General features: G+C 45.4%; 1 protein-coding gene and 16 non-coding genes across 17 annotated transcripts; 7 read left to right on the top strand and 10 right to left on the bottom strand.

Moving 5' to 3' along the window:
* The first annotated feature begins 6,586 nt into the window (after positions 1–6,586).
* trnaq-cug (transfer RNA glutamine (anticodon CUG)) lies at positions 6,587–6,658 on the top strand. The gene has a single exon. It is a non-coding gene; the product is annotated as a tRNA-Gln (tRNA).
* Positions 6,659–6,747: 89 nt separating this feature from the next.
* trnaa-agc (transfer RNA alanine (anticodon AGC)) lies at positions 6,748–6,820 on the bottom strand. The gene has a single exon. It is a non-coding gene; the product is annotated as a tRNA-Ala (tRNA).
* A 664-nt stretch (positions 6,821–7,484) lies between these two features.
* On the top strand, positions 7,485–7,571 carry trnay-gua (transfer RNA tyrosine (anticodon GUA)). The gene is given in 2 exon segments: positions 7,485–7,521; positions 7,536–7,571. It is a non-coding gene; the product is annotated as a tRNA-Tyr (tRNA).
* A 373-nt stretch (positions 7,572–7,944) lies between these two features.
* Positions 7,945–8,016, bottom strand: trnae-cuc (transfer RNA glutamic acid (anticodon CUC)). Its single transcript has one exon. It is a non-coding gene; the product is annotated as a tRNA-Glu (tRNA).
* A 426-nt stretch (positions 8,017–8,442) lies between these two features.
* On the bottom strand, positions 8,443–8,514 carry trnad-guc (transfer RNA aspartic acid (anticodon GUC)). The gene has a single exon. It is a non-coding gene; the product is annotated as a tRNA-Asp (tRNA).
* A 711-nt stretch (positions 8,515–9,225) lies between these two features.
* Positions 9,226–9,312, top strand: trnay-gua (transfer RNA tyrosine (anticodon GUA)). The gene is given in 2 exon segments: positions 9,226–9,262; positions 9,277–9,312. It is a non-coding gene; the product is annotated as a tRNA-Tyr (tRNA).
* Positions 9,313–9,672: 360 nt separating this feature from the next.
* Positions 9,673–9,744, bottom strand: trnae-cuc (transfer RNA glutamic acid (anticodon CUC)). Its single transcript has one exon. It is a non-coding gene; the product is annotated as a tRNA-Glu (tRNA).
* Positions 9,745–10,170: 426 nt separating this feature from the next.
* Positions 10,171–10,242, bottom strand: trnad-guc (transfer RNA aspartic acid (anticodon GUC)). The gene has a single exon. It is a non-coding gene; the product is annotated as a tRNA-Asp (tRNA).
* A 711-nt stretch (positions 10,243–10,953) lies between these two features.
* Positions 10,954–11,040, top strand: trnay-gua (transfer RNA tyrosine (anticodon GUA)). The gene is given in 2 exon segments: positions 10,954–10,990; positions 11,005–11,040. It is a non-coding gene; the product is annotated as a tRNA-Tyr (tRNA).
* A 360-nt stretch (positions 11,041–11,400) lies between these two features.
* On the bottom strand, positions 11,401–11,472 carry trnae-cuc (transfer RNA glutamic acid (anticodon CUC)). Its single transcript has one exon. It is a non-coding gene; the product is annotated as a tRNA-Glu (tRNA).
* Positions 11,473–11,898: 426 nt separating this feature from the next.
* trnad-guc (transfer RNA aspartic acid (anticodon GUC)) lies at positions 11,899–11,970 on the bottom strand. Its single transcript has one exon. It is a non-coding gene; the product is annotated as a tRNA-Asp (tRNA).
* Positions 11,971–12,681: 711 nt separating this feature from the next.
* trnay-gua (transfer RNA tyrosine (anticodon GUA)) lies at positions 12,682–12,768 on the top strand. Its single transcript is given in 2 exon segments — positions 12,682–12,718; positions 12,733–12,768. It is a non-coding gene; the product is annotated as a tRNA-Tyr (tRNA).
* A 360-nt stretch (positions 12,769–13,128) lies between these two features.
* On the bottom strand, positions 13,129–13,200 carry trnae-cuc (transfer RNA glutamic acid (anticodon CUC)). Its single transcript has one exon. It is a non-coding gene; the product is annotated as a tRNA-Glu (tRNA).
* Positions 13,201–13,626: 426 nt separating this feature from the next.
* trnad-guc (transfer RNA aspartic acid (anticodon GUC)) lies at positions 13,627–13,698 on the bottom strand. Its single transcript has one exon. It is a non-coding gene; the product is annotated as a tRNA-Asp (tRNA).
* A 1,029-nt stretch (positions 13,699–14,727) lies between these two features.
* On the top strand, positions 14,728–14,799 carry trnaq-cug (transfer RNA glutamine (anticodon CUG)). The gene has a single exon. It is a non-coding gene; the product is annotated as a tRNA-Gln (tRNA).
* Positions 14,800–14,888: 89 nt separating this feature from the next.
* On the bottom strand, positions 14,889–14,961 carry trnaa-agc (transfer RNA alanine (anticodon AGC)). Its single transcript has one exon. It is a non-coding gene; the product is annotated as a tRNA-Ala (tRNA).
* Positions 14,962–17,821: 2,860 nt separating this feature from the next.
* Positions 17,822–23,471, top strand: tmem134 (transmembrane protein 134). Its single transcript, XM_030788141.1, has 8 exons — positions 17,822–17,924; positions 18,679–18,921; positions 19,199–19,266; positions 19,615–19,701; positions 19,952–20,028; positions 20,600–20,644; positions 20,814–20,867; positions 22,823–23,471. The coding sequence occupies exons 2-8, from the start codon at positions 18,724–18,726 to the stop codon at positions 22,903–22,905; spliced, it is 612 nt and encodes a 203-aa protein (XP_030644001.1). The 5' UTR covers positions 17,822–17,924; positions 18,679–18,723; the 3' UTR covers positions 22,906–23,471.
* Positions 23,472–25,151: the final 1,680 nt, after the last annotated feature.

The raw sequence follows: 25,151 nt of genomic DNA, 5'->3' as shown, positions 1-25,151 counted from the left end.
CGACGTTTTAGCAAAAAAACACGATTCCAGTCTTTTGTGGCTGCTGAAACAATGTTTATTTATGGATTAAGTCAGTGTTTACCTTATATTTCCACAAGGACGAAAGTGGAAATTGTAAGTACACAAAGGTAGCTGAGCCACAGTTTGAGCCACAAGCAGTATGGGTATCAAAGCGCCATTTTCTTTCTTTTTTTTTTTGTTCAAATGTCAGGCAGCAGTTGTCAAGGACACAATCTGTATTTATATTGTCATGCCCAAATTTGCCTTTTTAGTTCTGTGTTTAATTATGGGAGTTATTGTGTCATTTGTGGAGAATACTGAGCTGAGAACTTCAGCAAAGCACACTGTCACTCTCTAGCCATACGACTATGTCTAGCGATCACTGAAATGACTCTCATAAAGAAGTTTTAACAGGTTTTTTTTTTGTAAGACTGTTTTGAAGAATTAGTTCTGTGGCATGCCCTAATACAGGTTGTAAAATGGATGTTGCCGGTTAGCGAAGCAAAATACACCAGCACCATAGATTCCTCGGTAAAGCACAGTCAATGGAATACTGAAATATCTACACATGGATTTTTACAAATCACATATCTGACTAAAAAAAAAAACAAAAACAAAAAAAAGCGCATGCATGAGGGTGAATCCAATGAAAACAGCAGAAGTTATAACCAACAATTACTTATTCAGCTCTTGACAAAATATTTCATTCCCAAAGTTTCAATGTAAGTGAATCACAACCACAGCAAACACTTCACACTGTTTTGCTAAGACAGTCGGTTTACCGTAATGTGTCAAACTGCAGATTTCAACGTACATGTTTTTCACTTCAGTCGAAACCGTTCAACTCTGAAATAGTGTCAGTATGTCAGAGTCTTCCTTTCTGTAAGTCTCGTAAGTCATATTGTGTATATCTGTTGTCACAAATAGCATAATGACGCGTGAACTCGTCATCATACAGCATATGAAATGTTTTCTTCAGTTACACTGCAACTGTATTGCTTTGCTCTTTAGGCTCTTACCAATATCTGAGAGTTCCCTCACCTGTATATAACTATACTAATCCCTCCCCTCCCCCCCCCCCCCCCCAAACTGCCAAGTCAAAAGAGCTTGGGAATATTTTTTTCTGAAATACATGAGCAATACATATCAAATTTTGGTGCTCATTCTCTCATCCTTTAATCTTTGTGATTGGAATCAGGAGACTCTTCTGTAGCACAGGATCCTGGGACCCAAATTGCTGATGTCCTATAACAGCAACTGCTAATAACCATGCATGCTTAGAAACTATTTAAGTAGCATTTCACTTAACATAAATGTTGTGTTTAATAGTAGTGTTGTGGAGTTGAAATAAACTCTGTAGTCCAATATCTAGTACTACAACACAAATGTATGCTGCCCTTGTGCCAAACTTATATCCCAGAATGCCCCGAGAGAGTAGGTGTCTACATTAACCTTTGAAACAAAGAACCATCAGGCAGGATTAGTAAGGATTTACTGCACTCAAGCACTAAACCTAGTCAGAAAGAGAGTCGATTAAAAAAAAAACAAAACTGACAAACAACTCCCAGTGTATGAAATATTACCAGGTCCACAGCTTTTTGTGAATCAGTCAGGTGCTCTCTGATTTCTGAGATTGATTCATGGAGACTTCATTGTCTTCTATCATGTCATTTTTAAGTACCAGCATCAAAGGGCAAAAGTTGAGCACTTTTGGAGTCTTTTCTAGCACCAAGCTTTCATGTGTTCTATAGTATATCGATGTCGTCGTCAAACACGGGACCTTGTATTGAGAAAGAGCACGTTAATATCTAGTTACACATACTTAAAAAGTTAGTGGGTTTTTTTTCCCCTCTGCGTCTCTGCTTTCTCTGATTCTTAAGCACAGAGTGAATAGGATAGGTCTATTCTCAGATGTGGATGTATTGTTGCTTATGAGGACTGAAAATTGTGTGAAGCAGTCTGCACAGAGTTGTTTGGGTGAATCTGAGGAACCCTGAAGATTTCGGTTCAGTCCCTGCCTAACCAAACTACACTGGACGGGTGCAGGACCACATTGGCCAGAATTTGGCCTTTGCACACACTTATCTTTGATGTAGTCTTTGTTTACCCTGTGAAATCTGTCGAGATGATCATTTTAAATCTACTGGTAAACGATTTCATTCTTTACAGTCTAGCCAATGAATTCGTTATATTAACCCACGGTCGTGCTTTGTTACTTTTTCTTTGGTCATATTGACGAGATATTGTTTTTTAAACCATGATTTTATTGTGCCTGGACATCATGTACTATACGATTTTATTTTATTTGCGTATTTATTTATTTATTTATTTTTCTTTTTACCCTTCCCTCCTATTTTTCTGTGTATTGTACCTATCCTCTATGACATCAAAATCTGTAAATGATTATGTCATAGATAATATTTCTTAACCTAAAGCACTTTGGGCTGCGAACCTTCGTCTGACAGGTGCTAGTGAAAATGCGACAACAACAACAAAAACAAAATTAAAAAAAAAACAAAACAAAAAACAAAAAACAAAAAACAAAAAAACAAACAAAAAACTCCCCAAAAAGAAACAGTGTTTGTTTATCCTTATGGCTATTATCATGGTCTTGAGCTGATCAGTGGTCAATAGAATAACACAATTTTGTTTTTACACTCTTTGTGCCTTAAAATATAAATATATCTCTGTTAATCATTTCTGTTACTTTGTATTTCATCTGTATTAGAGTAATGTGTAGTTTATGCCTCTCATACCTACATTACTAATATATACACCCTTCATTTCAAAATAATAATTATAATAATAATAATAATAATAATAATAATAATGATAATAATATAAGAGAAAAGGGTCACCCCAACACTGACTTCACTTGCCTGTGTGAGCACTGTTAGTGTCAGTTTTTCTCTATTCATGCTACCACGTTGAACCCACTGCAAACAGATAATTCATACATGTTTTGTTCTACCCACTGGACAATGGCTTTACAGCTTTTAAAGGTGACTGCACGCCTGTCCTATGCACTAACTTCTACTGATTCTTCTAGGCACAGTGGTGTTACTTGAACCAGTCAGGATGAATTTCACTATAATGTTCACATCGTGTGTATGTTAAGATTAAAATAATAAAATAATAGATTTAGATGACAAAGATTTTTTTTTTAAATAAACTAATTGTTATAATGTTTTCTAACTATATGGTTGCTTATACAGGGTCGGATAGATAAACCTTCCAGTCCACCATATGAAAAAAGTTTTCTTCAAAGATGAAAATTGCAGAACCTCTTCCATCTGTCTCCAATATCAAAATTCTATTTTAACTTGAGGTGCATAACATTTTACCCAATTTTATTATCAAATGATTTATCAAATATCATGAGTTGTGTTCTTGTGCGTTTTTTTGTGAAATGAAGTCTTAAAAACATAAAGTAACTAACGTGTTTTCTTCTATTTGTATGTAAGAGATGTAACTCTTACACAAGTTATCCAAATCATCGGTGTTTTAATCTGCGCAAATACACGTGTTTCATCATCACCCTTTTGTTTTTCCGGTCTTCTTCAAACGTTGATGTTAGAGCTTGTGCAATTTTTCTCTTAATTTGATGAAGACGTGAGATGACAAACACAAAATACAGCCTCCCAAGGACTTCCGTTGTCTTTCATTTTGTAGGGAATGTATATGTTCAACAAATAAAAACCAGATGCTTTTTACATTTTTCTTACTTTGATTATGTTGGTGGGAGATTTTTCTTTTTTGTGTGTGTGTGGGGAATCAACTGTATCTATGTAAAAGAAATTTCTCTCGCTGCAAATAAACTGACAAACATTTCTCTCACACTCCTCACCTCTCTAGTTTGGAAATTGTGTACATCATCAAGTATTGGATGACGTAATTGAACATGGTAAGATATGTACATGCAGCGCAACGTTATGACATGATCTTAATTATGTTATGTGGACTAAGGCAGCACATTACCAGAGAATATTACATTTATTCATCTAGCAGAGATTCCTATCCATAGCAATTATTGAGTTATGTAAAAGAGGTCACACAGCTCTAGAGAAGTCGTGGACTTAAGAAGCACACCCTGGGCCACATCAGCAGTGAGCCATCAAAGGTTAGGGTTAAAACCCATGGCCCCCCAGTTATTAGGCTGTTTCTCTGCAGCAGCATTATTCCCATATGTATGAGTGTATGCCACAATAGAAGCGGGGGCAGGGGTAAATGGTATAGCACACAAATAATGTTGAGCCCCTTTACATATGACCTTTGACCTATTCTGCTAACTTTAATTTGCAAACATTTGTTTGCTCATGGCTGGGAAGAATGAGAGCAGCTTCGGTTTGTTAAAATCTCAGGCTTCTCTTGGTCTCATGTACTCCCATTGTTTCCATCTACAAGGAAGATTAAGTTAGCACCTTATAATGTTGTGGTCATTACAGCCAGTCAAATGCACGACATACGCTTAGAGGGAAGAGTGCAATGGTGAAAACAAAGTGAACTTTTTCTCTTTCTTGTGTGGTACTTCTAACACCAAGGTCACAGGTCTGATCACCGTACAGGCCAACCATCTTTTCTCATCCCTGGACACTGGAGCTTGTAGACAACCATGGCCACTGAGACAGCGTGCCCGAGTTCTTCAAGTGCACCATCTGAGGAACAGAAGTTATAAGACCAAGATAAAGTTTCTTATTCTTATCAAGATAGAGCCCGGAGATCTGATATTTGATATCGCTCGTCTCCAAATTAGACAAAATGCCAGGCACCCTGCTATCCTACGGTTCAGTTCAGTCCAGCCCTGGCTTAGCTTCAGTTGAGCTGCAGTTGTATAAACTGTCATGTGGTCTATCCGTTCCACCCCGCTTATCTCTGTGAAGAATAGGCCTAGTCCCACCTCCTTGGAAGATCCAGATCTATGATGGTAAAGGACTCTTTTGGCATCAACACAAAATCTCACTCATGGTCTCCTAAACCCAGCCTAAGACTCTAAGGTATCTTAGTGTGGCTGGGCCTGCTCTACTTCCCCTTTCCTCTCTTTCCCTCACTACCATCAGTGTAAGTAACTCCATTAGAACATTACTCACATCATTTCTCTTCCGTAAGCGTGCCTCTTCGCGAGAAAAAATTCAAACATGCGTAGTTGTTCATTTATGTATACTAAAGGTAGTGAAGCGATTCTTATTGTCTATCATTAGTTGTTGATCTTCTTTTGTGTAGTTCAGATGTATGTGTATATGTATCGAATGTGCGTTAGTTTCACCTAAATTAAAATTTATTCACCATTACATTCATTCTGTACTGTTTGAATTTGAGAGTTGCAATGAATGTTTACATTCACATTTCGACTCTGTAAGGAGGTAGCAAATCATTTCCTGTTTTACTGGAGGTGGTGATCCAGTAACTTAGTTAGCCAGACGTATTAAATTTGAAGGCATTTATAATGGCTTTTGCGCGGCATTTGGGCGGCTCATAACGAACGAGGGGCCAAAGGCCGCAGCTGAAATGAATCGAACCCTGGTCTCCCGCGTGACAGGAGGGGAAACTCACCACTATACTAACGAGGACACAGGCATGGCCCCCCAAATGCGTGCCAAAGGAGTGGACACTGCCAAGGACACTGACAAAAAGTGTTGAAAAATGGAACCGCCGGGTCAAGCAGAAAAAGCAATCCAAGAGGGAGCCTGGATCAGGAAAAGCAATCCAAGAGGGAGCCCAGCTGCCTGTCCCCTTTAGTGCAGCCCGTGGCAGCGCAAGGGTTCCAACAGTTAGAGCGCTCTACCGTTTGACTCATCCTCCGTATACTGGTCAAAGTGCATGGCAGATTTTGCCCTTTTTTGACAGTTTCTGTTGCGTCCAGCATATTGCTTGTGGGATGGTAATGTCTTTGCAGTTCAAACTAAACTCTTTGCACGCTGCAGGGTAGACACAAAGTCTTTAAATCCATGCACTCTCTCATGTCCAACATATCCAAGGGAGCTTGGAACGGCATGAAACTCATAACGGCCCAACAAACAGCCCGGGGGGCAAGTGTTGGATGAGGCCATTGACGTTAACACCCTTTTTTCACTGGGTTTGACACTTTACCAACACCCATAGCTGTTCCAGAACTGACCAAAACTGTCCAAAAAAAAAAAAAAAAATACTGTAGTCTCGCATGCCCAAAACAAACATTTGGAAGCCCCATGTCAAATATACCCCACTTCCAATATGTCTGAGTGGGCCTCAGCATACTGCTGGCGGTAGTAATGGTCTTTATATTGCTGTTGGACAAAATACATTGCCCGTGGGTGATCCCACTACTAGGCATTTGTCATGTATGCTATGGGTGTCTGTCGGTACTGTGGGTGTGTGTAGGTGCCGTGGGTCTTGGTGCCCTGTGTCCGTAGGGGCTCTGTGTCTGTAGGTATGAACCAGGGTCCCTGACCCTCTGGCGTACGCGTCTTCGGCAGAGCCAAAGTGAAAAAACTTGGCTCCGGAGACTGTCCCAATGGTTAGATCAGCGAGGGCCACGCGTCCTCACACTTTGAACAGTCACGAATGCCTGGGTTCCGCCAGCTGCAATGGCTTTTGCGTGGCATTTGGCGGTTCCATGGTGTAATGGTTAGCACTCTGGACTCTGAATCCAGCGATCCGAGTTCAAATCTCGGTGGGACCTTCGGCAGCCTTTTGCCGTGTCGGACAGACGCGGCCTTCGCCGTGGGTGGGCCAGGCCACTACTCCAGCTTCAAAAAAAGGGGACGCCCTTGGAGAATGCGGGCATCGATCCCGCTACCTCTCGCATGCTAAGCGAGCGCTCTACCATTTGAGCTAATTCCCCTTGCGGCGGGGGTTTCCCTTCCCTCCCCTCGCCGCCTTCTCACCCAGCCCTTCGCGCTGATACGGCGGGCCAGTAGCTTACGTTGGCAGAGCCCCTCCAGGAAAGTTTGCCAGTTCGCCTTGAACGCTACAGCTTGACAAAACATTAGCCAAGCTAGCTGTTTAGCTAGCGCTTGCATTACCCATGCGGTGGGAAGGGCAAGTAGAGAAAGTAACCTGAAAACAAGGTAGCACAAAGGGAGCCTGGAACACCATGAAAGTCACAACGGCCAGACAAACAGCCCAAGGGGCAGGTGTTGGATGAGGGGGCCCAGAAGGCCATTGACGTTGACACCTTTTTTCACGCTTTGCCAACGCCCACAGCCGCTCTACCACAGCGAAAAACAAGACAGCAAAAACCACTCACCTCAAGACCTGACAGACACCAGGCTCCAGGTTTTGGCGCAGCAACCTCCGCACCATTGGGTCACAAGCTGACGACGATCAGTCCCGGGGAAGACCAGACCGCCTCGAAAGTTCGTTTCCGGTGAGAGTGGTTAGTTCTCCGTCATGTGCACTTCATGATGGACGCCATGTTTGCCCAAAAAGCTCCTTCTAAAACGTTGCAAGCGCACCAGAGCAATTTAGAGCTGCCGAGCTGGTGTAAGTCTCTCCCCGGCCCACGCCCTTCGATAGCTCAGATGGTAGAGCGGAGGACTGTAGGTGCAATTCTGGCTATCCTTAGGTCGCTGGTTCAAGTCCGGCTCGAAGGACAGACTTTTCCTCCGATCCAGCTGTCACGCAAGCTACGCGCAGCAGCCTCACGTCTAAGCAGCAGCGTGTCGGCCGTCCCAAGCTGCTGCTTGCACGTGCTGATTGCCAGAGCGCTCCCGGCAGACGGGCTTGTCTGGCCTTGAGCTTTGCGGGCCCACGTTTTTGCACCTGCACGTCAGCATTAGTGTGTTAAAATGACTCGTAACCTCACCCACGCTGGCGTCGGAGTCAACCTGCTGTCAGCACTAGCCCTTCCACGCGGCTCTCGATTTCTCGGCTGAAGCGCGCCGACACGGAGGAAAGACGCGAACGTCTGCCTCACGTGACATGGGTGCGTACGCTCCGTGGGCAACGGAAGGCGTCAAAAGAGTCTTCCCTGACCGGGAATCGAACCCGGGCCGCGGCGGTGAGAGCGCCGAATCCTAGCCACTAGACCACCAGGGACGTTGCTGCTTGGTTCCTTGACGTTGGCCGCGAGGGTCCCCGGGCACAGGGTCCTGGTCAGCACGCACGCGTGCCCTGCGTACTTTGTCGGCGCTTTAGCGAAAAGAAAAAGCAACGTCGTTCCAGGTGGACTTCAAACCCGACACCCAGAGAGCAGGAGTCTTAGCCTCTACCGACTGACAGAGCCCAGTTGCGTGGGTCGCTTTTCCTGACGCAGAGAGAGTGGACATGCCTGACATTTGAGCCATGCGAGGCAGTGAACATACACATGCACGCACACACACTAGGAGAGGTGAGCGGTGAGCGCACACATTCACTCTCCCCGCCCGCGTTTTCGAACCGGCTACCTTCCGGTGCCAAACCCGCTTCTCCAACCTTTAGGCCCACGGCGGCTCATAACGAACGAGGGGCCAAAAGCCGCAGCTGCTCCCCGTCGGGGAATCGAACCTCGGTCTCCCGCGTGACAGGCGGGGATACTCACCACTATACTAACGAGGACACAGGCACGGCTCCCCAAACGCGTGCCAAAGGAGTGGACACTGCCAAGGACACTGACAAAAAGTGTTCCTCCCCTCGCCGCCTTCTCACCCAGCCCTTCGCGCTGATACGGCGGGCCAGTAGCTTACGTTGGCAGAGCCCCTCCAGGAAAGTTTGCCAGTTCGCCTTGAACGCTACAGCTTGACAAAACATTAGCCAAGCTAGCTGTTTAGCTAGCGCTTGCATTACCCATGCGGTGGGAAGGGCAAGTAGAGAAAGTAACCTGAAAACAAGGTAGCACAAAGGGAGCCTGGAACACCATGAAAGTCACAACGGCCAGACAAACAGCCCAAGGGGCAGGTGTTGGATGAGGGGGCCCAGAAGGCCATTGACGTTGACACCTTTTTTCACGCTTTGCCAACGCCCACAGCCGCTCTACCACAGCGAAAAACAAGACAGCAAAAACCACTCACCTCAAGACCTGACAGACACCAGGCTCCAGGTTTTGGCGCAGCAACCTCCGCACCATTGGGTCACAAGCTGACGACGATCAGTCCCGGGGAAGACCAGACCGCCTCGAAAGTTCGTTTCCGGTGAGAGTGGTTAGTTCTCCGTCATGTGCACTTCATGATGGACGCCATGTTTGCCCAAAAAGCTCTTTCTAAAACGTTGCAAGCGCACCAGAGCAATTTAGAGCTGCCGAGCTGGTGTAAGTCTCTCCCTGGCCCACGCCCTTCGATAGCTCAGATGGTAGAGCGGAGGACTGTAGGTGCAATTCTGGCTATCCTTAGGTCGCTGGTTCAAGTCCGGCTCGAAGGACAGACTTTTCCTCCGATCCAGCTGTCACGCAAGCTACGCGCAGCAGCCTCACGTCTAAGCAGCAGCGTGTCGGCCGTCCCAAGCTGCTGATTGCCAGAGCGCTCCCGGCAGACGGGCTTGTCTGGCCTTGAGCTTTGCGGGCCCACGTTTTTGCACCTGCACGTCAGCATTAGTGTGTTAAAATGACTCGTAACCTCACCCACGCTGGCGTCGGAGTCAACCTGCTGTCAGCACTAGCCCTTCCACGCGGCTCTCGATTTCTCGGCTGAAGCGCGCCGACACGGAGGAAAGACGCGAACGTCTGCCTCACGTGACATGGGTGCGTACGCTCCGTGGGCAACGGAAGGCGTCAAAAGAGTCTTCCCTGACCGGGAATCGAACCCGGGCCGCGGCGGTGAGAGCGCCGAATCCTAGCCACTAGACCACCAGGGACGTTGCTGCTTGGTTCCTTGACGTTGGCCGCGAGGGTCCCCGGGCACAGGGTCCTGGTCAGCACGCACGCGTGCCCTGCGTACTTTGTCGGCGCTTTAGCGAAAAGAAAAAGCAACGTCGTTCCAGGTGGACTTCAAACCCGACACCCAGAGAGCAGGAGTCTTAGCCTCTACCGACTGACAGAGCCCAGTTGCGTGGGTCGCTTTTCCTGACGCAGAGAGAGTGGACATGCCTGACATTTGAGCCATGCGAGGCAGTGAACATACACATGCACGCACACACACTAGGAGAGGTGAGCGGTGAGCGCACACATTCACTCTCCCCGCCCGCGTTTTCGAACCGGCTACCTTCCGGTGCCAAACCCGCTTCTCCAACCTTTAGGCCCACGGCGGCTCATAACGAACGAGGGGCCAAAAGCCGCAGCTGCTCCCCGTCGGGGAATCGAACCTCGGTCTCCCGCGTGACAGGCGGGGATACTCACCACTATACTAACGAGGACACAGGCACGGCTCCCCAAACGCGTGCCAAAGGAGTGGACACTGCCAAGGACACTGACAAAAAGTGTTCCTCCCCTCGCCGCCTTCTCACCCAGCCCTTCGCGCTGATACGGCGGGCCAGTAGCTTACGTTGGCAGAGCCCCTCCAGGAAAGTTTGCCAGTTCGCCTTGAACGCTACAGCTTGACAAAACATTAGCCAAGCTAGCTGTTTAGCTAGCGCTTGCATTACCCATGCGGTGGGAAGGGCAAGTAGAGAAAGTAACCTGAAAACAAGGTAGCACAAAGGGAGCCTGGAACACCATGAAAGTCACAACGGCCAGACAAACAGCCCAAGGGGCAGGTGTTGGATGAGGGGGCCCAGAAGGCCATTGACGTTGACACCTTTTTTCACGCTTTGCCAACGCCCACAGCCGCTCTACCACAGCGAAAAACAAGACAGCAAAAACCACTCACCTCAAGACCTGACAGACACCAGGCTCCAGGTTTTGGCGCAGCAACCTCCGCACCATTGGGTCACAAGCTGACGACGATCAGTCCCGGGGAAGACCAGACCGCCTCGAAAGTTCGTTTCCGGTGAGAGTGGTTAGTTCTCCGTCATGTGCACTTCATGATGGACGCCATGTTTGCCCAAAAAGCTCCTTCTAAAACGTTGCAAGCGCACCAGAGCAATTTAGAGCTGCCGAGCTGGTGTAAGTCTCTCCCCGGCCCACGCCCTTCGATAGCTCAGATGGTAGAGCGGAGGACTGTAGGTGCAATTTTGGCTATCCTTAGGTCGCTGGTTCAAGTCCGGCTCGAAGGACAGACTTTTCCTCCGATCCAGCTGTCACGCAAGCTACGCGCAGCAGCCTCACGTCTAAGCAGCAGCGTGTCGGCCGTCCCAAGCTGCTGATTGCCAGAGCGCTCCCGGCAGACCGGCTTGTCTGGCCTTGAGCTTTGCGGGCCCACGTTTTTGCACCTGCACGTCAGCATTAGTGTGTTAAAATGACTCGTAACCTCACCCACGCTGGCGTCGGAGTCAACCTGCTGTCAGCACTAGCCCTTCCACGCGGCTCTCGATTTCTCGGCTGAAGCGCGCCGACACGGAGGAAAGACGCGAACGTCTGCCTCACGTGACATGGGTGCGTACGCTCCGTGGGCAACGGAAGGCGTCAAAAGAGTCTTCCCTGACCGGGAATCGAACCCGGGCCGCGGCGGTGAGAGCGCCGAATCCTAGCCACTAGACCACCAGGGACGTTGCTGCTTGGTTCCTTGACGTTGGCCGCGAGGGTCCCCGGGCACAGGGTCCTGGTCAGCACGCACGCGTGCCCTGCGTACTTTGTCGGCGCTTTAGCGAAAAGAAAAAGCAACGTCGTTCCAGGTGGACTTCAAACCCGACACCCAGAGAGCAGGAGTCTTAGCCTCTACCGACTGACAGAGCCCAGTTGCGTGGGTCGCTTTTCCTGACGCAGAGAGAGTGGACATGCCTGACATTTGAGCCATGCGAGGCAGTGAACATACACATGCACGCACACACACTAGGAGAGGTGAGCGGTGAGCGCACACATTCACTCTCCCCGCCCGCGTTTTCGAACCGGCTACCTTCCGGTGCCAAACCCGCTTCTCCAACCTTTAGGCCCACGGCGGCTCATAACGAACGAGGGGCCAAAAGCCGCAGCTGCTCCCCGTCGGGGAATCGAACCTCGGTCTCCCGCGTGACAGGCGGGGATACTCACCACTATACTAACGAGGACACAGGCACGGCTCCCCAAACGCGTGCCAAAGGAGTGGACACTGCCAAGGACACTGACAAAAAGTGTTCCTCCCCTCGCCGCCTTCTCACCCAGCCCTTCGCGCTGATACGGCGGGCCAGTAGCTTACGTTGGCAGAGCCCCTCCAGGAAAGTTTGCCAGTTCGCCTTGAACGCTACAGCTTGACAAAACATTAGCCAAGCTAGCTGTTTAGCTAGCGCTTGCATTACCCATGCGGTGGGAAGGGCAAGTAGAGAAAGTAACCTGAAAACAAGGTAGCACAAAGGGAGCCTGGAACACCATGAAAGTCACAACGGCCAGACAAACAGCCCAAGGGGCAGGTGTTGGATGAGGGGGCCCAGAAGGCCATTGACGTTGACACCTTTTTTCACGCTTTGCCAACGCCCACAGCCGCTCTACCACAGCGAAAAACAAGACAGCAAAAACCACTCACCTCAAGACCTGACAGACACCAGGCTCCAGGTTTTGGCGCAGCAACCTCCGCACCATTGGGTCACAAGCTGACGACGATCAGTCCCGGGGAAGACCAGACCGCCTCGAAAGTTCGTTTCCGGTGAGAGTGGTTAGTTCTCCGTCATGTGCACTTCATGATGGACGCCATGTTTGCCCAAAAAGCTCTTTCTAAAACGTTGCAAGCGCACCAGAGCAATTTAGAGCTGCCGAGCTGGTGTAAGTCTCTCCCCGGCCCACGCCCTTCGATAGCTCAGATGGTAGAGCGGAGGACTGTAGGTGCAATTCTGGCTATCCTTAGGTCGCTGGTTCAAGTCCGGCTCGAAGGACAGGCTTTTCCTCCGATCCAGCTGTCACGCAAGCTACGCGCAGCAGCCTCACGTCTAAGCAGCAGCGTGTCGGCCGTCCCAAGCTGCTGATTGCCAGAGCGCTCCCGGCAGACGGGCTTGTCTGGCCTTGAGCTTTGCGGGCCCACGTTTTTGCACCTGCACGTCAGCATTAGTGTGTTAAAATGACTCGTAACCTCACCCACGCTGGCGTCGGAGTCAACCTGCTGTCAGCACTAGCCCTTCCACGCGGCTCTCGATTTCTCGGCTGAAGCGCGCCGACACGGAGGAAAGACGCGAACGTCTGCCTCACGTGACATGGGTGCGTACGCTCCGTGGGCAACGGAAGGCGTCAAAAGAGTCTTCCCTGACCGGGAATCGAACCCGGGCCGCGGCGGTGAGAGCGCCGAATCCTAGCCACTAGACCACCAGGGACGTTGCTGCTTGGTTCCTTGACGTTGGCCGCGAGGGTCCCCGGGCACAGGGTCCTGGTCAGCACGCACGCGTGCCCTGCGTACTTTGTCGGCGCTTTAGCGAAAAGAAAAAGCAACGTCGTTCCAGGTGGACTTCAAACCCGACACCCAGAGAGCAGGAGTCTTAGCCTCTACCGACTGACAGAGCCCAGTTGCGTGGGTCGCTTTTCCTGACGCAGAGAGAGTGGACATGCCTGACATTTGAGCCATGCGAGGCAGTGAACACACACATGCACGCACACACACTAGGAGAGGTGAGCGGTGAGCGCACACATTCACTCTCCCCGCCCGCGTTTTCGAACCGGCTACCTTCCGGTGCCAAACCCGCTTCTCCAACCTTTAGGCCCACGGCGGCTCATAACGAACGAGGGGCCAAAAGCCGCAGCTGCTCCCCGTCGGGGAATCGAACCCCGGTCTCCCGCGTGACAGGCGGGGATACTCACCACTATACTAACGAGGACACAGGCACGGCTCCCCAAACGCGTGCCAAAGGAGTGGACACTGCCAAGGACACTGACAAAAAGTGTTGAAAAATGGAACCGCCGGGTCAAGCAGGAAAAGCAATCCAAGAGGGAGCCTGGATCAGGAAAAGCAATCCGAGAGGGAGCCCAGCTGCCTGTCCCCTTTAGTGCAGCCCGTGGCAGCGCAAGGGTTCCAACAGTTAGAGCGCTCTACCGTTTGACTCATCCTCCGTATACTGGTCAAAGTGCATGGCAGATTTTGCCCTTTTTTGACAGTTTCTGTTGCGTCCAGCATATTGCTTGTGGGATGGTAATGTCTTTGCAGTTCAAACTAAACTCTTTGCACGCTGCAGGGTAGACACAAAGTCTTTAAATCCATGCACTCTCTCATGTCCAACATATCCAAGGGAGCTTGGAACGGCATGAAACTCATAACGGCCCAACAAACAGCCCGGGGGGCAAGTGTTGGATGAGGCCATTGACGTTAACACCCTTTTTTCACTGGGTTTGACACTTTACCAACACCCACCAACACCCATAGCTGTTCCAGAACTGACCAAAACTGTCCAAAAAAAAAAAAAAAAATACTGTAGTCTCGCATGCCCAAAACAAACATTTGGAAGCCCCATGTCAAATATACCCCACTTCCAATATGTCTGAGTGGGCCTCAGCATACTGCTGGCGGTAGTAATGGTCTTTATATTGCTGTTGGACAAAATACATTGCCCGTGGGTGATCCCACTACTAGGCATTTGTCATGTATGCTGTGGGTGTCTGTCGGTACTGTGGGTGTGTGTAGGTGCCGTGGGTCTTGGTGCCCTGTGTCCGTAGGGGCTCTGTGTCTGTAGGTATGAACCAGGGTCCCTGACCCTCTGGCGTACGCGTCTTCGGCAGAGCCAAAGTGAAAAAACTTGGCTCCGGAGACTGTCCCAATGGTTAGATCAGCGAGGGCCACGCATCCTCACGCTTTGAACAGTCACGAATGCCTGGGTTCCGCCAGCTGCAATGGCTTTTGCGCGGCATTTGGCGGTTCCATGGTGTAATGGTTAGCACTCTGGACTCTGAATCCAGCGATCCGAGTTCAAATCTCGGTGGGACCTTCGGCAGCCTTTTGCCGTGTCGGACAGACGCGGCCTTCGCCGTGGGTGGGCCAGGCCGCTACTCCAGCTTCAAAAAAAGGGGACACCCTTGGAGAATGCGGGCATCGATCCCGCTACCTCTCGCATGCTAAGCGAGCGCTCTACCATTTGAGCTAATTCCCCTTGCGGCGGGGGTTTCCCTTCCCTCCCCTCGCCGCCTTCTCACCCAGCCCTTCGCGCTGATACGGCGGGCCAGTAGCTTACGTTGGCAGAGCCCCTCCAGGAAAGTTTGCCAGTTCGCCTTGAACGCTACAGCTTGACAAAACATTAGCCAAGCTAGCTGTTTAGCTAGCGCTTGCATTACCCATGCGGTGGGAAGGGCAAGTAGAGAAAGTAACCTGAAAACAAGGTAGCACAAAGGGAGCCTGGAACACCATGAAAGTCACAACGGCCAGACAAACAGCCCAAGGGGCAGGTGTTGGATGAGGGGGCCCAGAAGGCCATTGACGTTGACACCTTTTTTCACGCTTTGCCAACGCCCACAGCCGCTCTACCACAGCGAAAAACAAGACAGCAAAAACCACTCACCTCAAGACCTGACAGACACCAGGCTCCAGGTTTTGGCGCAGCAACCTCCGCACCATTGGGTCACAAGCTGACGACGATCAGTCCCGGGGAAGACCAGACCGCCTCGAAAGTTCGTTTCCGGTGAGAGTGGTTAGTTCTCCGTCATGTGCACTTCATGATGGACGCCATGTTTGCCCAAAAAGCTCTTTCTAAAACGTTGCAAGCGCACCGGAACAATCCTTGACGTTGGCTGCGAGGGTCCCCGAGCACAGGGTCCTGGTCAGCACGCACGCATGCCCTGCGTAATTTGTTGGCGCTTTAGTGAAAAGAAAAAGCAACGTCGCTCAACGTGGACTTCAAACCCGACACCTAGAGAGCAGGGTTCTTACCCTCAACTGACTGACAGTGCCCAGTTGCGTGGGATGGCCTTCCCCCGACCACTGGGCTCCTTTTTGGGTCGCTTTTCCTGACGCAGAGAGTGTGGACATGTCTGATATGTAAGCCATGCGAGGCAGTGAACACACACACGCACGCACACACACTAGGAGAGGTGAGCGGTGAGCGCACACATTCAGCGATAGTTAAAGCACTATACCGTTTGACTCATCCCCCGTATACTCGTTGTAATGTATGGCAGATTTTTCCATTTTTTGACAGTTGGTTATCAAATGACCTCCCGGACTATCATTGTCCTATGATAGTCTATTACTATTTATTGATTGAAACAGCCAAACTGTTCATAATGCAGAGGTGCCCAAATCCAGTCCTTCTTCTTTTAGTTTTCACCTTCTAATGAGATGCTGATTCTTTTTTCATATTTAGAAAATAGATATGTTGACTGTTCAGGCAATCAAAATTTTGTTTTTAGACAAGAGAAGCAGCCGGAATTTGGACCCTTGGGGTCCGATCTGAGCATGATTGAGCTTATGTTTCTCCTAAAATTGGTTAATACAATTTATTTTGAAAAGAAAAATGAATATAGGTTTTGCAAAGTAATGAAAGATTTTTGGTTATTATCCTGAACTTAATTTCTGTAATTTTAGATGTCCACCTCCAGTGATGGTGTTGAGAAACAGGATGGTGTTAACTGAATTTTCCTCTGAGAAACACAAAAAAAAGTTGATCCCAAACGAATTTTCAAGTTGAGTTTTATCAAGCTCTACCTTTGAGTCAGGGCCCTGTGAAAACTGCTGTCTTAGAAGATTTACCTACTATATTTACTTCAATTAAATATTTTTTTTCATAAGCATTTCAAATCAGCTACATTTCTGCCAGATGAGGCTAGTCACTTGGAAAACATCTGATAAATACTGTAGTACTAATTAAGCAAAGAAGGTTATTTACATCTCGTAAAACAAGTTGTATAATGAATATTTCTGTGAATTCTATAGCTGTGAAAAGCAAACAGTTCTCCATTTATTTTGCTATTGTATATACAGTGAGACATTTTTGACTCCTTTGAATTTTTTTTTTTTACAAGACTAAACTAAATATACTCACACAGCTTTGTGGAGCTGATATGATATCATTTAATGGTATTGAAATCGATTGAGACAAAATTTATTTCATACAGAGGCTAATATTAATATGAAAGTTTCACTTGCATTAAACTCCAAAACAAGACTCCAAACCAAATTTCTTTCATTTCATAAATGATTTTATTCAATATTGCACTGTTCTGAATACAAGTAAAAGTAAGAAGGCAATAGTATTAAATAAGCCATTTGTAAATGAATCTGGTGCCTCTTGGTATCTGTCTATCTGTCTATCCAGACTTACCTATCTATCTATCTATCTATCTATCTATCTAGATTTAGATTTATCTAGATAAATAGATAAATAGCGAGATAGATAGCTAAATAGGTTTGTGTGTGTGTGTGTTTCTTTCTTTCTTTTTTTAATAAAGAAGATTTCCTTAGTCGAAGTAACATTAGGACTTCTTCCTACTAGATCTGTTCGTAATGCATAGCGCTACAGTAAGCAACAGGAAAAACAGGATGTACATGTGCTTTTATGGATGACATTGTGTACAAAATAAAAGCCAGTACATTTACTCAATCTGTAATTCTAAATGCTAATGCAGTATAAAGAGAACATATTTTTTCATTCGGAAGATTGCACAAATAAAGTAGCCAAGAGAGGTTAACTATTTCTAGGTGTTTGGAATTTTTTTTTTTCAGTATTTCTGTTCTCTGTTGGTTTCACCACTCAGTATCCTACCGTGCTGTATTTATTTTATCACGGTTCATATGTGGCTCAATCTAAGCTGCTTTGAATTTCTTTGGATAGTTTAAGTGTTCTCTCTCTCTCTCTTTCACTCTCAGGGCCAGGACCCAGTCTCTTTGAAGGCTACTGGTACTTATATTTTTATTCTAGACTTTTATTTTAAAAGATGTTTTCCTGTCAGCGGCCATGTTTTACAATAGTTAATGTTTCTTAGTTCACGGGCTGATTTTGCAGTCTAGAAACTTGGGAAAACTTTGCGCTCTCGGAATGCAGGTCCAAGGACTCATCCGTTGTACGTTAATTATGTGAGAAAATGCACGAAAAGTTTTACATCAAGCTGAAAGAAATTGGAAGTAAGTCATTTACATTTAATAATACCTCTGTGTTACATTTAGTTAAAAAGTATTTTTCATGGCGTCAAATGCCGTAGCATGTAAACAATGCGACTGAGTTTATTTAGTTTAGCTTTGTTCGGTCAGCGCTTTTACATGCATAAATTCATCCGTTCTTCATCGGTATCACCTGATATTACATAGGTTCGGTACATGTTACGTGGAATTGGATCTTTTTTTGTCTGAAAAAGATTAGAATTTGCTAGATGTGTTAATGATGTGTAAACGTAGTCCTTTGTCGCACATCTGTATTTTTAGCTCGCTATTAAGTAACCGAAAGTATCCCTGTAGTTCACAAGTGGTGTTCTTCAGAGGAAACTTTTGGCCTGTTTTATTTTCCCAACATTTGGTGTGCTCTCTTGTCGGAAAAAAAAAACAGTCAGAGGAATTTTGTAATTAAATCTACTGCTTTATTCAGAATCAAGGCTACCTTTAGCCACACCATCCCCCACCACAATATACTGCGGCTGTTCAGTTTTAGTGACACATTTTAATTGCTGGTACAAAGTTCATAGCTGAATTTACGTGACAGTGAGAGCGAACTGTTAGTGTCCTTCGTACATCTGACCAATAAACTTTTTTTTTTTATAAACGTATGTCAATGTATATTATCCGGCAACAGATCTGAAACCGGTATAATCACGCTGTAATCACAGATCATCGCTGGATTAAACATGCATCATTTATCTAAAACACTCCTCTATTCTATACGCAGTGCGTGGCGAACAGAATATCCTCAGGGTGTGAGGGGGTTAAGGCGATGGCAACGCAATTTACCATCGATGACGCGTTTGTGCTTGGAGATGAGGAAGAGGTAGAATCAGGAGGTGAATCGGAAGGATGGAAAGAGAGAGAAAAGGAAGGGGAAATGACATTTGGTCCTTTGTCATTTTCCAAACCACAGAGTCATCCTGCCTCTACCACTGGCACTCCGGAGCTCAGTAACCTGAAGTATCAGGTGAAAAACCCCCTCTCTCTCAGTCATGTGTAAATACACCAAAATATTTTTTGGATTAAAAAAAAACAACCTGTATGGTATTGTTTTTAAGAGTTGTCAGTATGCTGTGCCAGATAGAGCCTTTGAACAGTTTCCTTTGTTTTATTTACTTGATTTCTTTTCCCATTTTGAATTTTAAGACAGCCAACAGACAATCAATACTCATCCATGAATCAATCTTTTTGTCCAAAATTATGCTTCATTATAAATGTATTGACTCTTATGTACACATCCGCAGAATCTGGAAAATGAAGAAGGCCTGGGCAGTACTGGCAATTCGACATTTAATAACTTTTTCAAAATCAGGTAAGCGTTTTGGATTTTTTCTTGAGAAAATGTGTTCCACCTTCCAACTGCGCTGAAACACAAGCGAACGCTACAGTTCCTACACGGGAAAATCGTTGCTTTGGTTTGATCGGTTTATTGTCTTCATCCTTCGCTGTCCGTCAGTTTTGCTTAACATTATTCCTAAGTGTACCCATCGTTGCACTAAAAGTTAGTTGCATGACAAATTATAATGCGTGAGCCTATATTACTTTACCATAATCCAAAGCCTCTAAGGATCGTAGTAAAGCCTCTTTGTTGCTTTTAGCGTTAAGCACACTTATGAGCCCATCTCTGATGTTATTTTAATCTCTTCTCTGTCTGTTCCAGTGATCCTGCTACTCTGTCTTACTGTAGCTCGCAGTGGTCTTTTAGTACCCTCAGCTCCGTCACCCAGCTGTCAGCCCGTTGCTGCGGGTAAACACACACACACACACACACACACACACACACACACACACACACACACACACACATACATACATACATACATTCATACACACTTATTTACTTACTGTTTAATACTGATTAAAAGCGGTGGGAGACACACGTCGACGTGCACTTGTGCTTACTGCTGGTGTCAGCGAGTTGTGTCGAGGTGCTGTCACCGAGACACTCGCACACTCACGTACGCCCCTTCTGTTCTCTCCCCTCTCTGGGTTGGCAGGTGGCTCTCTCATCCGCTTCTGAAGAAAAACAGAAAAGTGGTTGTTGCCTCATTCCTCCTCCTCATTATTGGAGTTGGTAAGATAATTAAACTCTATGTTATTTTAAACTGCAACTGAAATGGTTTTGAAACGTTAGAGTACATTCAGGTATTCTTTGTGAATGAAGTTGTTAAATGGCACAATACTTTGCAATTCTTTAACTGCTGACCCAAAGAGGGATAAAATCATTGTACAGTAATTCTCACATAGCTAATTCATGAGCCAAAAGTTAAGACTGTCCAACTGGAATGTTCTTCAGCTGTAGGCTGACTTGACTTCTGACTCGTCACTTGGCCGTTTCATGACTAATCCTGTTTCGCGACTTGGCAAGCTGACAAACCCTGCTTTATAGCATCCCCTCCTCGAAAGTGTTTCACAAGAAATGAAAATATAAGTGGTACTCCCTCACCCTAAGCATTTGATTGTGAAAGATGTACTGTTGTTGTTGGCAACGTCATACATGTTGGACAAACTGGAACAATAGCTTGTCCCGAGACGCCACAGACAACAGTTGTGATTGAATAGCCAATGCTAATGTTATGTATTAACCAAATTCTCCCTTTCTCCCCGTCCCTCTCTCTCTCTCTCTCTCTCTCTCTCTCTCTCAGCCCTGATCTTCACAGGTATAGCCATACAGCTAAATCCAAATGCAGGTAAGGGCTAGAGCAGGACAATGGGGAAAGTGATACCTTTCTAAAATGACAGCGATAACTGTAATGACAGAATGATGAACTATATGATACACAAGACAGTGGGGATGGGTGGATATACGGAAGATGCCGGAAGCTTTGTTTTTTTTTTAAATGTGGAAATTTTCTACAGGCGTCTCAAGTGCCATATTCTTCGTCCCTGGATTTCTGCTCTTCATTCCAGGCGGTAAGTGTACCTGCACTGTGGATTTTTTTTTCTCCCTCTGCCCTTTATTAAAGATGGTGAACTCTTTGGAAATTGAAACGACGCAGCATGTTAGCACAGATGCGTTCAGCGGTAACGTTAGAATTTCATCTCGAAACCTATGATGCATCCAACAAAAAAGCCTCAAACACTCACCAAAATCATGTCAAACATTAGGAAAGCAGGTCGTTGACCAAAAATAGCATGCCCATAATTTACCACTTTAAATGTGAACTCACTCACTCACTCACTCGCTCACTTACTCCTTCCTTCCTCCCTTCCTGTGAATTGCCTACGCCTGTCAACTCCATTTTAAAGTTTTCTTGAAACAGTAGTTTCTGCAGAACATTTGAATCAATGTTCACGCTGGTAGACTACATACAGGATTTAAAAATATTGAGCTGCAAGTGTTCTAAAATCTGTTACCGCTGGCACAACCTCAACATCAGAAGAAACATGTATACCCAACTTCAAACAATCACAACAAAGCAACCCGTAAACATAGCAAGTTCATTCAAAGTTCGCCGCAAAGCCCAGAATCTGCAGATTCACTCGGTTTTGGGGATCGAAATTTTGTCCCAAAGTAATCGAAAGCAGTCCTGTTCAAAGAACAGTGTATCCTGTATACTCAGTGATAGCAAAAAAAAAAAAGTGCTCCACCAATATTTTGTGTGTGTGTGTGTTGTACCCCCCTACTACTATTCTCTCTTAGTCTCTCCCTTTTAATCTGTTATCTGGCATTGGTCAGGCAGTTTCTTTAGAAGTAGGAGTTGACACATTAATGCTAAACCCATCCCCCTCCCCCAGCCAAAAAAAACAAAAAAAAAAAGAAAAGGAAAATGACTTTTTACGTTTTGCTGACGTCTCGGCTTCCTTTTGTGGGTTGCTGTTATGGTTACCTAAAAACAGGGTCTAGACAAACTAGGTAAGGTAAACAGACTAGACTAAGACTAGACTATGGCTGTCATAGGTGGATTTAGACTTGGTTAACTCAGTGTCAGACTCTGTGTCTCTTCATCTCTTTGCTTTTTTTGTTTATCAGTCTCTGGAAGAAGAAGTGAAATGTAAGGTTTTACTGTGAACACCGGGCGGGGAGAAGTAATTAATTAAATGCGCATAATTAAATAAGTAATTACACCCCCCTCCCAAAACAGTAAGCCCAGATCTATGTGAGCTGGGCTATGGAGATGAACACTGGCACAGCTGTTAGTATGTGGCAGGTTTATGTAAACAATATGATATGAAATACCAATGGAAATAAATGTATTCATCACCTACAGCCACAGGAATGCAATTTTTTAAATTAAGAAACATGGCTATAAACTGTCAGTGTGATTTTTCTCCAAGTTATTTCAGTGCACAGATGTTTACCCGGTGTTTTGTTTCTGTTTCCACTTTAACAACCTGTAATAACAGTACATGACTTTCACAGACTGAGTTAAAATGATTTCACATGATTTCTTATCAATTTGAGGGCAAAGACATCGGTTATTTCAAAATTCACTGTCGACACAGCTGTTGCTGTTAACTGTTATAAATTGTATCACACTTTAGTTTTAAAAAGTGTGTTTCAAGTCAAAATGGAACTTGGAATTTTGAATGAAAAATACCCCAAACACTGAAAATCCAAATGTTTGATTGAAAACTAGTCTGAGGTGCCCATGCTATAAGCACGTATATCAAAAATGCAGTCTCCCCTTTAAAAGAGAACAAGACGGCCAGAGTAAGTCGGTTTAATGTAAATGACGGTTCCCTTAACTGGGAGTTCATTTGGCCAAATTTAAATTGGTCTTTTTTTCCTCTTTTTTTTTTTTTTTTTGTAGTCCTAGTGTACATGGTGGATATTTTCTGTTGAAAGGAAGCTAATCTGAATTTTAATACGTGCATTCTTTTGTAATATGTACCTTTCTCTCTCTCTTTTTTTTTTTTTTCTACAGTGTATCACGTGATTTATATAAGCTGTGCTGTTCAGGGACGAAGAGGATTCAAGTTTTTTTACCTGCCTTACTTTGAGAAGTGACCTCAGTCTTAAAGAACATATAGAAATTCATCAAATGGCTTATGAATTTGCTGACGTTAGCTTATAATTCCCATGTGCTCTCTCACTTTTTGTAAAACTAATACCACTACTAACGTTTAAAAACCACTGTCTAAGTTAAAATGCTTCATTTTTAAACCAGATTTTTTTTTCCTTTTTAAATTTTAATCACTGTGATGGAACAATAAACCTGTTTTTTTTAATAACTGTTTTGCTCACAGCTTCTTTGAACATAACAATGGTTTTACTTGTCCTAAGTAAGTGAATGGATATCAGCATTTAGATTCAAAGTGCGTATGACCCGGTGAAAAACACGCTTACAGAAAATCTTTAGCTTTTCTGTTGGCAGCATTGCTTTTCTGAGAGATGGTTTGGTATCCGACTGGGTAGTGTTCTTTTACCGTCCACAGATTAACAACAAATGTTCCTGTGTACCCAGTCAGTATTTGGGAAGAGGGATAAAAAGGTGGTATGATGTGTGTTTAAAGGGGAAATGTCTGGAGTGACCTTAAATGTGAGAAGAAAAAAAAAATCCTGGATGAAAATGTTAAACACTGTATTTCTTTAAATGAGAGAGAGAGAGAGAAACACCAGGTCTGTCTGTTTTTGTTTGTTTGTTTGTTTGTTTGTTCTTTTTTTTGGTATTTATTTCATTGTAATCAGAACACATAATTAAAGGAAAAAAAAAAAAAAAAGAATCAAAGGAGGTTATTTGTTTTTTTGTTGTTGTTGCAGCTGGACCGACCCTCAGCAGAGCTAAAAGAGAGCAATGTAAACAAACACACAGGCGTAAAACAGTAACGACAGTCACACACTACCTGCCGCCTTATAGTACAAACAGGTGCACTTGACTTGAATGCCTTCGTACAGTATCTATCAAAACACCAAGTTCTCCTCGTCTACATCTGATTACGGGCATTTTACAACAAGTCACTAAAAAGTTTTGTTTACTGGCTGGCTTTTTGCCGTTTGAGGTACTATTAACAGTGTCTTCACGACACCCTGTCCGGAGGACGTGCTAAATTGTGCTTTTAGCTGAAAGCGTAAGTACTAACACGCCCAGGTCTGCAGACTGAGGCCTCTGTGATCGGGAGGCGATAATGAAAACACTCGTTTCTTATTGGTGTTGAGAACTACTGTTGAAAAGGTTCGCATGACTGCGCGTCGGGAACTGCCGTTACGCGCTTGGGAGCTTCTGCGTAAAAACCTCTTGTCCATTCGTCGAAGACGTTTCAGGCCTTGCTCATCTGCCTCCAATGTACCCATAGTCTACATAAGCCTCACTCAATGACCAGGAACCCTTTCACGCTGGCCGACCCGGGGTCAAGGAGCATCTTTGTTTTTCAAAGAGGAAAAAGAAAAAAAAAAAAAAAGAGAGGCTGTACTTGAGTAATTTCAGACATTGATGACAAGGTCTCTGCGCTTTTGTGATGTCCCCGATCTTTCCTGGCTCTCTAGAAGCATTCGTCAATGGACTCTTTACAGAAGCTCCTTTAAGTGGGTATCTGAGAGCATTTCATTTACTTCTCTTATATTACAAGACAGCATGGAGCACACTGAGAGTTGTCGAAGTGACCCTTTTCACGTAAAAACCAATCAAACCTGCCTACTGCCATCCCTTCCATTCAGGCTTCGAGTGCAGCTGCACACAGCTGTGGAACGCCTGATTCATTAATGATGGACAGTATAATTGCTATTTTCTTCTCTGTAAGTATTTTTTAGAGAGGTTATGAAGAACTGATGAACTTTAGGGGACCGGTAAGTACAACTTTTCTTCTCAGTCAGTCACTGCGATACTACTTTACATTAGAGCATCATCCACATAGAATATCAGGTATTCCAATAAATAAATGATTTTCTCAACGTTTCCTGTGTGCATTTTGGGACAATATTTCCTTCTTCTTTTTTTCCCCTGTATTTCTCTCAGCCACAGGCTGAACTGTCTAGTAAAGCAAGAAAATCTTGTCTTCATATGAATTGTTGATAAAATGTTCTTGCCCAATACATGAAGAGCAAGCCTGACACTAACTACCAACTACTGAAACATTCTGGAGATTAGTGTACATTTGATGGTTATATCTAGTTTGTTGTTTACTGTAAAGAGTGAACGACATGGACGTGGAATGTTCTAGCACACTAAAGCGAAGGGAAGTCTGTTCGAGCACCATTAACATTTCGTATACACATCATACTCCCACACAAGAAAACACAAACAAAAACGTCAAGTC

The sequence above is a fragment of the Chanos chanos genome, chromosome 11 (assembly GCF_902362185.1).
Source record: "Chanos chanos chromosome 11, fChaCha1.1, whole genome shotgun sequence".
NCBI classification, from domain to species: domain Eukaryota; kingdom Metazoa; phylum Chordata; class Actinopteri; order Gonorynchiformes; family Chanidae; genus Chanos; species Chanos chanos.
The sequence above is the reverse complement of the archived record's forward strand: the minus strand, read 5'-3'. Positions and strand labels throughout refer to the sequence as shown.

Coding starts and splice junctions, on each gene's coding strand:
- tmem134 (XM_030788141.1), top strand. CDS start 18,724: ATGGCAACGCAATTTACCATCGATGACGCGTTTGTGCTTGGAGATGAG. Junction 18,922..19,198: donor TCAGTAACCTGAAGTATCAG/GTGAAAAACCCC, acceptor ACACATCCGCAG/AATCTGGAAAATGAAGAAGG. Junction 19,267..19,614: donor AATAACTTTTTCAAAATCAG/GTAAGCGTTTTG, acceptor TGTCTGTTCCAG/TGATCCTGCTACTCTGTCTT.